The sequence below is a fragment of the Taudactylus pleione genome, unplaced genomic scaffold, assembly GCF_031769625.1.
Source record: "Taudactylus pleione unplaced genomic scaffold, aTauple2 ptg000290l, whole genome shotgun sequence".
NCBI lineage: Eukaryota > Metazoa > Chordata > Amphibia > Anura > Myobatrachidae > Taudactylus > Taudactylus pleione.
The window spans coordinates 10,925,542-10,938,390 of record NW_028284692.1 but is presented as its reverse complement, the minus strand read 5'-3'; the positions used below and the strand labels follow the sequence as shown (position 1 = coordinate 10,938,390).

The 12,849-nt window shown below is 40.0% G+C and overlaps 1 protein-coding gene across 1 annotated transcript; it reads right to left on the bottom strand.

Annotated features, from left to right (window-relative positions):
* Positions 1–1,229: 1,229 nt before the first annotated feature.
* Positions 1,230–11,415, bottom strand: RCVRN (recoverin). Its single transcript, XM_088482735.1, has 3 exons — positions 10,975–11,415; positions 3,175–3,286; positions 1,230–2,394 (listed from the first exon to the last, which is right to left on the bottom strand). The coding sequence occupies exons 1-3, from the start codon at positions 11,353–11,355 to the stop codon at positions 2,279–2,281; spliced, it is 609 nt and encodes a 202-aa protein (XP_088338861.1). The 5' UTR covers positions 11,356–11,415; the 3' UTR covers positions 1,230–2,278.
* Between the last annotated feature and the right edge of the window lie 1,434 nt (positions 11,416–12,849).

Here is a 12,849-nt window from a genome sequence, read left to right as displayed (position 1 = left end):
AGCCTCAGTCACGGGCCCCCTCTTTACTGCAAGTCCCTTCTCTGTTGCTCAGAATTATAAGACAGTCACCAAGCACACCTGTTGCAAAGCACCTTGGAAAACAGCTGACACAAGGTAGATTAAACAGGTTAAAAGGTGGCTGCAATCTTAAATGCATTGATCAATTCATGAACCAAAATCCCACTGTTTATTAATTTAATTATTATTATTGTTAGTTATTATAGTGAGTGCAGAGCCCCTGTGATTTCTATTTAAACAATGTGGTCCCATACCATTTTGCACCCCAAATCTAGGAATGGTGAGTGCCGTGGATTTAGTGCCTAAACTAGGATTATTGCCACGCGGGGCAAGGCCATAATTTGGCACCCCCCCAAAAAAATACAACATAGTGTACGAAAAGGGTGTGTGGTTTTGTGACACAGTAATGCCCCTTATAATACATTATGCCACATATTAATGACCCTTATAACACATTATGCCACAGTAATGCCCCTTACAACACATTATGCACAGTAATGTCCCTTATTCATTAAGCCACAGTAATGCCCCTTATACATTATGCCACATTAATTCCCCTTATACATCATACCACAGTAATGCCCCATATACAATATACCACAGTAATGCCCCATATACATTATGCCACAGTAAGGCCCCTTTTACATCATGCCTCAGTAAGGCCCCTTTCACATTATGCCACAGTAAGGCCCCTTACACATTATGCCAGAGTAAAGCTCCTTACACATTATGCCACAGTAAGGCCTCTTTTACATTAAGCCACAGTAAGGCCACATCTCCCTTCTCTTACCTGTCAGGGGCATGCGGTGGGTGAGCTAGGGGTTGTTGCGTGATGGGGCTGCCACACACTGGGGAACTGTCAGTACTGCCGTCATTGTAATCTGGCACCGCTCGTGAACCAATTGGAGCTTTCGGACTGACAGCCTCTGCTGATTGGCTGTTGGTCCGCGAGCACTGACATTAGACTGACGGAGTCTCTGTGCCTCTCAAGGCTGGAATGCGGCTCCAAACCCACAAGAGCAGCAACCTAGCCTCCCGGCAGCCTTTCCCCGACACCCCCTCAAATCCGGCACCCGGGTCACATTCCCCCTTAGCCCCCCCTTATTTGCGGCTCTGGTAAAGATGACCATCAAGTCGCAGATTAGACAAGTTACAATGGCATTACAATAGGCATTGCATAAACATATGCCTAATAAATTCAACCAATAAAAAATAGAATACAAACTTTTATTCATACTAGAACTTTCCACAGCAAGCTTGCCCAAATATCTAAATATCATCACATATATTTTTTTAATCCTGAGTAGGAGATACAGGAAATATAAGGACATTATTTGGTATCGTAATAATCAGTTCAAGTTTGCACAATTATACCCTTAAAATAAGTCATGCTAAGTATAATTACAATTTATAAGCATCAATGACAATTTTAATTAAACCATTTTGAATGTTGCTTGTACAATTTCCATGTAACTACTGTACATTTAAAGGATGGCAATGTTAATTATATACTAATCATTTATTAATAACTCTTTAAAAATGGAATTCAATAACTTGTTTTCTTTAGCGATTCATAAATACTAATGTGTATCAACCAAGATCATACCATTAAGTATCAATTGTCTTGTTTATTTTAAATCTGATCTCCACCCTTTTCTATACTAGTACAATAATAATAATAATAATAATAATAATAATAATAATAATAATAATAATAGTAGCAGAAGTACAACAAACTAAACAATATGTCCCTCACATCAAGATATCTGTTTCCTAATTTTTTTCAGGGTCTCTATCTCTATAATTGTACAAAAACAAACCTAGTGCACAACATTTATAACTACAACACGAGCTGAAATACAGAAATTATTACAATATAATTTTTACAGGAGCTTACAATAGTTTTAAAATAATAAGAAATTTAAGTATGTATTTTTTTCTTCAGGTGGCTTTAGCAAATTGTGCAATCACAGCTGTGTAACATCCAGAATATCATTAAAAAAACCAACAATCCTCTTTCATGTGACCTTCAGCATTTAAGAAGACTACAGATGCAATCCACGGATTATTTGTTAACCTAATTATAATACAGAAAGAGCAATGTTACATAACACAAGTATAATTATGTTGAGTAAATGAAACTTAAGGACAACACGTGTTTCAGACCAGTTCACGTCTAGAATATTCAATTATCTTGTTGATGGAATGGTAGAAAGAAATGCCTCATAGTCTTTAAACAAAATGTTTGCTGACTCTTGTGTTAGTTTTTCTTCTCCTTTATCTTTTCCTTGACTTTCTGAGGTTCATACTGGATCAAACGGAGGATTTCATTGTTGTTCATGATGCCCTGAATGAATTCCCCTTCAGTGAGTTTATCTGTTTGAAGGAAATATAAATATCAGTTGTCTGAAACTAGCTGTTATTATGGTTAGAATAGGGATGGACATCAATCATTGAAGTTAAACAGCCATTGATGGCCATCGATAGCTGATGGTTTTACTATCGATGGCAGAGGTCCGATGTTTCTCCTCCATTGATGGCAGAGATGTTGCCCTGTCTGCCATTGCACCTCTTTGCCTGCTTCCTTTAATGATTATCCTGCCACTTTCCCATGATGCACAGTAATGATGCCCATTGATAATTTTCTGTCACTGTTTTCTGCAATTGCTTTAAAGTACCAAAAGCACTATTGGTGGTGAACCATTCCATGGTCATCCCTGGTCTACATGACTGCCCTTGAATACATGTTTTATCCAATGGGATTTTAAACCAGAATGTGACGTGTGCTGGCACAGAGCATCCACAGTTCAAATTCTGATGCAATGACACATTAAGCAGCCCTGATCCTGATATGCAGGCAGATTTGTTTGTGTGGGTATGCCAGATTTTATGTTACATACCTAAACATCAAGCCCAGATTAACTGACTTTGTGTCACTTCTAAAATGGACAAGTGATTACTAGTGTTCATTCTAGGGCTGGAGTTGGCCAGGGTGCCTGGGGGTAAAAAGGCCACTATTCAGGGCGCAATGCATCTATTCACCCAAAGGTGATTGTTTCACTGGAACTCCCCTCCCCCCACGGGACACTAAGACCTGTGGGGGGAGTTGCAGCCTAGCTCAAAGAGTAACTACTTTATACCACAATTTGTATTTACCATTGTCTTTCTTTCCAAAGAAATCCCATATTTTATTAGTCCGCTTTTCTGGGGTGTTTTCATCATCTGGCAGATGTTTCTGGTCTTCAACAGTAATCATTCTGAATATTGCCTGGAAAAGAGCAATGATTTATCATGCACTTAAGTAGAACATAGGTAAATGTATTTTGAGCCACAGTAATAACTTAGATCCATTTTCCAAATTGTAAAATATATCAGATCCTGTAAGACAGCATAGACGCCTAAAAAAATCTGGCTCCTCTATATCATATTGTGTTTATTTCCAGTCAGTTTCACTGGGCTCCTTTCATCATTCTCTGTTCTAGCTGAAAATAATGTGGATGCTTGATTGTGGCTATTTTTGGGAAATGATTTAAAGTACAATATTTTTGTCTCTTGGCTTCTGATGAAGAGGACTTTGAACTTTGTTTAAAGCAATGTTTAGCTTCCTTTTTTTGTACTTAAAGGTGAATAAATAGCTGTGATGTGCTTAGGACAGTGGCCCTCATTCAGAGCCGCTCGTTAGCGGCAGTACGCTCGTTCCGAGCGATGTTCGCACATCTGTGCATGCGTACGGTTTTTAATACGCATGCGCGAACATGTCAGTGCGGCTGAAAATCGTTTGTTCGCTATATAGCGAGTGCCTGCTATTTTGAGTGACAGAATGAGGCGTATGTGGGTGGTAACAGGGGAAGGTGCTTGAAAACGGGGAGTGGAGATCAGAACGCAGGCGTGCTTAAAGGTCAAAGCGGGCGTTTTATGGGTGTGCATAATTAATACAGCAGCGTCATTGACCACGTCACTGGGTTGTTTTATACTCTGAACTGCTCGCAATATAGTGGTAGGAAAAACCAACCACAAGAATAGCGAGCAGTTCATACGCTGTTCGATGTACTCGATTAATCTAATAAATAGCGGACATGACGTATGATGCGAGCGGCCAGGGGGCGTTTTTATCAAATAAACGTCTGCATGTTTTGTTCGCTCGTTCAGACATGGAGGCGGCAACAGACCGCAAGGAGCGTACGGTTCATTTGAATAGCCACCCCCTTTTTCTGAACGAGCAAGCGCTAATTGCGAGCGGCTCTGAATGAGGGCCAGTGTTGGCTAACCTTGACACTCCAGCTGTTGTGGAACTATATATCCCAGCATGCCCTGCCACAGTTTTAGCATGCCCTAATAGCAAAACTGTAGCAGTGCATGCTGGGTTATGTAGTTCCATAACAGCTGGAGTGTCAAGGTTAGCCAACACTGGCTTAGGAGATGTATGCGGTAATAGTTATATAACTAAATTTATTTGGAATCCAGATCAAAAATCTCACAATGTAATAATAATAATAATAATGATAATAATAATAATAATAATAATATCAAAATCATCTGGATGAACACATAAGCAATCAAGTTGTATCTTGTATGTATACATTTGCTTTTTGTTACCACAACTAAACACCACCTATTTATGAGAAGTGGGGTATACCATTTTCAGTGAAGCTATTTTATGTTATGCTGCACCAGAGCATGATATGGACTTGTGCAATAAAACAAAATCCCTCAATGTCAGTCTTAGTAGTGTAGGATAGGAGTTTCCTGTTAAGAATGTGAAGCACAAAAGAGGTAGACTACTTGAAAGAATCATAGTTTAGAGAGCATTTTAAGTATATTAGTTTAAAACTCCACCCAGGTTATTCATTATTATCCCTGCAAACAGTGCCGTAACAAGACTCCGGAGCACCCTGTGCCATCCCTGTTCCCTAAGCACAGAGGGAATGGGCCGTCAGCACTGGCAGTGCAGCCAGGCAGGATGCATGTCTGGAATGTCCAAAGGACGCTACGGGCAGCACTAACTCAGCAATACTGGCTGCAGGATGATGTTTCAGGCACCCTGCTAGCCAGAAGCAAGGGTTGTGGGGTAGCAATGGTACCATGCGCACACCCCTAGTTACGGCACTGACATCAAATGTTATTTTTCATTTTTTTTACATTATAGCTAAGTAGCTGCAATATTGCAACAAAATCATTCACATTAATTAGTACAATGAAGATTTCAGCATTTTTAAAAATGGCAATGGTAGCTGCTAGTCAGAGATTTGCCTTCTTAATCTACCTTTCCCTAAGCTGATTATTAATTGCTAGGGGTTACAGCATATTTCCTAAACAATAAAACATAAGTCTTGCTTTACAAGGTGGATGCAGCGTAAAACAAGGCCAGTAATCAGGAATTGGTGCAAGTAATAAGTGAGAATAAGAAACACGGAGTAGATAGATCAAGCTGGGACAAATTTTGAGACAAGACATTTTGGTGCAGTTTTGTTAATAGCTTTACATGTTAGTAGAATTATTTTATATTGGACTCTATAAAGTAATCAATGTATGGACTGGCAGAGGGGAGAGACAGTGACAGAAGATTTGTCGGCCACTGTGTTCAATATAGACTGTAGGGGCAGGAGTATGCTTAGTAAAGGAAAGAATTGCAATAGATTATTGGCCTGATGCAGGTTTAGTTGTAAATTGGGAATATTCTGTTACACAACTGTATACACAGAATAAATATATATACATGTGGGTGAATAACTGAATATATATACATTCACCCACATCCTGTGATAGGATCGCCCCTATGTACACACCTGGTTTGCTAACAGTCATCATCATCAGTGCTCACCTGCACCTAGGACCATAGCAGGACTTAAATGCACCCTGTACTGGCCCCGGTCCCTTAGCATCTGACGTCTTTACATCTGGTGCATGTCACGCCGAGGGGCAGGGCTGACAGCACCAGTAAGTGCAGAGCTGATTTGGAGCATCCTGCGGTTGCTCCAAATCATCTGCATGCACTGTAGGGTGCCTGCCTGGATTGTCTAAAGCAAAGAGTCTCAAACACAGTCCTCAAGGCTCCCCAACATTTCATGTTTTAGAGATATCCATGTTTGAGCACAGCTGACTTAATTAGTACTTCAGTCAATATGATTCAACCACCTGTGCTAAACCATGGATATCTCTAAAATCTGAACTGTCGGGGAGCCTTGGGGACTGCGTTTAGGAACCTCTGGTCTAAAGGATACTTTGGGGCACCACAGCAGTGATTCTGGCTACACTACTGTTCCAGGCACCCTGCTAGCCAGAAGCAAGGGCCATAGGGTGGTGATGGTTCCACCCACAGAGCCCTGCTCTCTGTGTGGTGGCACCAGTCGAACACTCCTAGTTAGGGTCCTGTCTGCTCCTACCTTAACTAGGTGCAAAAGATACATCTCCGAACAGACATACTTATTTACACTCAAGTTCAATTCTGTTTAGCTCGGAGTTCCATTGACACACGCTCTTCAAGTTTGCCTACATTACAACACAGTTACATCTCTTTGGTCGTAAGTGTAGATGTGATTGAACTTTTACATGCCCTCAGTTCTTGAGCATACACGGTGTAAAAACACGCTAGATACTGTATGCGCTGCATCAGTCCCTATTAGTGCATATTGTAAGGTTTTTGCATTGTCCTGTGTGCGCATTCTAACTGTCGACATTCAGAACCTGTCAACATTATGGTGTCAACATTCTGACAGTCATCTTTTCATACCACACCCATTAGATGTACGGGGGAAATAACAGTTCTGACTAAAGGATGGCACCTGATGGCACCTAAGTAGTGAGCTTGAAGGATAGGGTAATTTGTGTGTTGTCAAAAGAAATAGAGATGCAAGTATCTTCAGTTTTCTGATAAAAAGATTATTAGCTCATTTGTGAAATATTGAGTTTAAGGTGGCAGAAAGAACATGAGCCAACACAGTGAAGAATCCTGAAACAATAGATCTATGAATGTGACAATGAAACTCATAAGAGTCTATTTATTTTCCAAGAGAAGTGGTAGAGATAGAGAAGAGTGGACGGTCTACGACAGAGGGCTCCAACTAAACAAGAGTTGGATCAAGAGAACTAAACTCAGAAAAAGTGAGTTAATAAGTAGTATAAGAACCGAAGTAGGACGGTTCTCTAGAAACCTAGGGAATGCACTGCTGGAATGAAAAGGGAGTGGACAAGTGGTTTGGTGTCAAATGCAACAAAGATGTCAAGAAGAATTAGAGGTGACTAGTGGCCTTTACATTCATCAGTGATGAAATCATAATTTGCCTCAGTCAATACAAACTCTGGGCTATTGGGATTAAAAACCTGACTGGAGAGAGGTCTTTGAGCAAATGAAGTAAGGGGAGTGTACTGTAGGCGAGGATCTCAAGAAGATTGAGAGATTGGGCAGTAATCTGTGAGAGAATTAGGGTGAGATTTCTTCTATCAAAATAGAAATAATTATTGCATGCTTGAAAAATGCTGGTAATATACAATAGAGAGGTAGAGATTACTGTGTTAGTTAAGGCTGGAATGAGCATGGGAGACGGCTAATGACTGTTTTCTGAGGGGACAGGGTTGGGTGGATGGCATAAGACTGTGAGAAGAAGAATATGGTACAGACTTCGGGCCTGATTCAGACCCACTCGCGAGCGGCTGTCCGCTCGCAAGTGGGTCGATGTTCTGGACTGAGCATGCGCACGACGGAGGGAGCCCCGTCGTGCGCATGCGCCAGACGCGACGAGCGAAGGAAAGTCCTTCGCTCGTTGTGTCCGATCAAAGGGGGCGTGCTGTCAATGTTGATTGACAGCACGCCCCCTTTGGTAGGCGTGCCGGGGGCGTGCCTCCCTGACGGGGGAGTTCCCACGGGAACGCCTCCCGTCAAAAGCCGGCCCACTGACATCACTAGTGATGTCAGTGGGAGTGATTTTGGCTCTGATAGAGCCAAAATCACTCCGGAGCTTGCGGTTGAAAACCTCAACCGTAGGCTCCGGCTCGCAATTTCAATGGTCGCGATGGTCTCGACCATCGCGGCCATCAAAATGCACGCTCGTATAGCCTGTGGGTGGTGACCCACAGCTATACGAGCGTCCAGAAGGACGCTCCATTTTCATGGAGGCCGGCCCTCATTCAGAGCGTGCGCTCTGCTCAGAGCGTACGGCTCTGAATGAGGGCCTTCATCTTTATTTGTGGTCATATAGGTGTCAGAGGGTGCTGGAAAGGTATTTTTCTATGTAACTAATTGAGTAAAATATCATTTCATAATTAGCCCATAATTTATTTGGCAGTGATGGTTATCAAAGGGATTGGTTGGGAGGAATAAGAAGAGATATGAAAGTTTCAAAGAGCTACTGTATGTAAGGCTAGAAAACTGAACGAACTTGAGAAACTACAGTACAATAATATTTGTTTGACAGTGTCCAAAGCATTTTGGTCAGAACGAAAAATGTCAAGATTTTTTTAGGAAGTACTCAGAAGTTGGCTTTCAGTAATCACTTTTTTCTTTGTGAGAGAGTTTTTCCTGTGGTAGAACAATTGCTGTGTGTGTAATGGCTGAGGTTGTGGTCTACCCTGGCAAGAAATTGTAGCTGTCACCACTTAATCGATTGCTTTTGTTAGGGTGTGATGATGTTAGATCTGGTACTGTCAGATCAGGACAGGTGAGTTTAAAAATTATTCTTTTAAAATGTTAAAGAGAGTGCAGGTGATCAACTGATTGTTTGAGAGACAGACAGGTGTATTAAAAAAATTATAAATTAAACAATGTTAAATAAATGAGAAATTAAACAATGTTAGGATAAAACATTGTCAGGATAGTGACAATTATTGTGAGGAGGTTGCAGAGTAGTTTGGAGAACAATGGAGAATGTGGATCAGCAATCAAGATGTTGGTGTCACCTGATGAGACATGAGTGGGGTAATCCAGAAGACAATTGATTACAGCAGCACTAAAGCTGGGTACACACTATATGATGGTGCGACTCAGCGATGGTGCGATGCAATATAATGATACATTGTACTTTGCGTACACACTGCATGATGACGTGATGTATTGTTACATGCTGATTGTAACTGTAGATCAGCAAATGTATGTGATGAACGACTGTCATTAACAACGGATCAAGCGTACACACTATACGATGTGTATGATATATTGTTCCGATCTACATCATATGATGTGTACCCAGCTGAAAGTGTAGAAGATATGCATAGCATGCATTTGGAATGTGAGTGAAGGAATACATCGGACAACTTTGAATACGCAGTATGGGAAAATAAGGAGCCAAAGTGTACCAACATGACTGATCCCAGGTAGAGACCACCGCATTAAATGGCTATAGATGTGGCAGTGTATAATTCTATGAGCCACATTTTTGTTATAGCCAGAGGGTCAAGGTTGTTTTAAAGGAAGAAACCATTATAAAATAGAATTGATTTAAATTACCGACTATTGTAAAAACAGTATTAAATTAATAAATTTTTAGATTATCCCCAGATTCAGTAGTAAGCATAATTTGCAAAACAATAGTTAAAGCTACAACATATTTTTAGGAAAATGTATAATCATGGTAATGCATAATCATTAACATAAAATATTTGTCTTTTCAAAAAGATATTTGAAATTGGAAGTTGGTGTTCGCTAATTTTAATAAATCTGTATATAGGATTTCAAACAAATTATATAAATTCATTATACTTTAGTGCTATGTAAAGCCCTTTGTAAAATATTAGTGTCTTTTTCTATTAGCATAATCTTTCTCTGTTAACGTGGTGCACTTAATTTTGTTTTAATTAATAGATCAATAAACAGTGAACTCCTTATTGACCTTAAAAAATTAATGTATCATGTTAAAAGTTGTAATTTTAGTTAATTAAAATCTGCAATTGCCATGAGTTTACTGGCATAAGAGAAACCATAGGAGAATTAAAATATAAATAGAAAGTATATCAGTGAAAACTTATTACTTTTCATTTTAAAAAGCCTTTTTTACATAGACCAAGAAAAGAATGTGCCTTGTAAAGCATGAAATAATATTTTCATTACAGTACAGCAAGAGAGACAAAAGTACTTAGTATCTATGTTAAATTAAATTGTTTGTATTCCTAAATCAAAAAGCAATAAATTGAAGTCTGCAAATGAGAGGACATAAAAAATTACTGGTCAATTATGGAACTGCTTTATTTGCAAGTTATATACTTTCTGTCTTACATAACCTGCCTAATTTACTACTGATGTGATGAATACATTAACCAATACAAAGATTTTGCAATGCGTAATTCTACAGGACTGTAACATAGAGAAGGTAATATTGTATAACTAACCTTTGTTTTAATGTGTGTGATTCAACTTGAAAATATAGTGGTTTATATGTCTGTATTAAAAAAAACTCGAAACAATATGACATATTTAGACACTTTACCTTGTATAATTTATGTTTTTGCATTTTTATTTATTTTTCTGTAGATTTTAAATTGAAAAATAAATAAATATATTGATTTTATTAATAAAAAATAAGTTAACATGTCATATAGAAATCAGGAATGGGAACCTATTAAAATATATTTTGCTTGTCTATTTTATTGATGTTTCTCATTACATTGAATAAAGAAAATAATTACTATTACACTGAGCCAGAGATTTCCGTAGAACTGTAGGTTGTCAGTAGTATTTATCTAAGCTTTACAGGTCTGATACATACACATGGATGGAGTTTATTGCATTTAATGACGCTTATGTAACTATTCAGTGAAGAATCTGTGCTATTATTATCTATTTAGTTCTATATATTTGTGTGCACTATTCACTAAAATAAACTCTATTCTATCAATACTTTGAACAAACTACACCTGCTATTTGTGTTATATGCAGCACATTTATTCTAATATACAGTATTTTAAGCATTCTCTCTAGTACTAATGTGCCTGCAACAAAGAATGTGGGTGAATTTAATAATACTGCACCTTGATTATATCAAGCACTTCTTGTTTACTGATGGTTCCGTTTCCGTCCACATCATATAAGGAAAATGCCCATTCTAATTTTTGGTTGGTTTTACCAGATGAGGTCATGTGGAGAGCGATCATGTATTCTTTAAAATCCAACGTGCCATCATTATTGGCATCAAAGCTTCTGAAGACATGTTGAGCATAAGCTTTTGGGTCCGCATCTGGAAAGAATTTGGAGTAGATACTTTCAAACTGCTTATTGGAAATCCTTCCACTTGGGCACTCTTTTAAAAAGGACCTATACCATGTACATAATTCCTCCTGTGTAAATTTGGTATTGAGCTGCAAATCTTCCAAAATCTCTTTAGATAGGGCACCACTTTTGCTATTGCCCATGATGAGCAAAATCTAAAGAACCAGAAACGAAATGTAGACCTTTCTTATTGTCCTACAACACTATAGCTCAAGGAGGTAATGAGCAGTAGATCCTGTATGCTTCTAAATCCAGATAAAACCTTTTCAGGATTAGGGAGGTTTAAGTGCCATGTAGACAGGATGCTCACTTTGTGACATTGCGTGACTCCAGTATTTCAATTGTAATTGATAAAACAACTTAATAAGTGGTGTCAGTCCTTGTTTGCGTCGATGTTTGTTTTTTTCTGAGAATGGGATTACATATGTAGAAAGGGCTGTATCAACATTTATAAATTAAAATCCAGTGTAATTGCTATCTGTATATTTAGCTAGCTATTGGGGCTATGTAGCATGCTGGATAGATGTGCCCTATTAAATTGTATACATGCTGCTTATTGAGAGTTTATAACATGCATCTTAATGGGGCTAGATGCCAGGACACTTTTAGTGCCAAGTGGACCCAGGAAAAAGACACAGGGCCTGATTCAGACCCGCTCGCGAGTGCATAGCGCTCGCAAGCGGGTCGACGGCCGGGCAGTGCACACGAGCGGCGTGCGCGAGCCCCGGAGCGAGTTAGAACTTCACTCGCTCGGGCCTCGCAGCAAAACGGGGCGGCTGTCGATAGGTCGGCCCATTTTGTAGGCGGGTCGGAGGGTGGCTGGCCAAACGGAGGTGTTCCCGAAGGAACGCCTGCCATTTGGAGGCGGCCCTACTGACATTACACGTGATGCCAGTGGTGAACTTCCTGCTCTATTAGAGCAGGGAGTACACTGGGGCTTGCAGTGGACGAGACCCTACCACAAGGGTCTCATCGCAAGCCCAATGGTCGCGACCATCACCTGGCCGCTCGCTAAGGCTGTGGGTGGTCACCCACAACTTAGCAAGCGGCCTGGAGGCCGTCCAAAAAAAAAAAAAACAGGCCGCCCTGATTCAGAGCGAGCGCTTGCTATTTGCGAGCGCATCTGAATCAGGCCCACAGCTTAAAGATCATACTAGTGTGTTCACATACCTCTGGCAATACCAAAAGACTGCACTTTGTATCATTTATTCATTATGATTATATATTGTGGTGTTTTACAGTGCTTTATGTTATGACAGAGGTTCCCAAACTAGAAACCCTGACAGTCCAGATTTTAAGGATATCTATGCTTGACCACAGATGACTTAATTAGTGCCTCATTCAATTTGATTTAACCACCTGTGCTAAACCATGGATTTTTCTAAAACCTGGAATGTTGGGGTGCCTTGAGGACCTTGTTTGGGAACCTTTGTGTTATGATATAATTGTATTGTGTTTATATGTCAAAGGGGCCTAAACGGGGGATCGGGAAGCGAGGCCACGCCCCACCCATGAGGTCACGCCCACTCACACGAGGCCACACCCCCTTATTTGCCTGCGCACAGCTACGCTGCTTGCAGTACATACTCCCCCCTCCAGGTGACAAGAAAGTTTCTGATGCCATTGCCATACCCCTC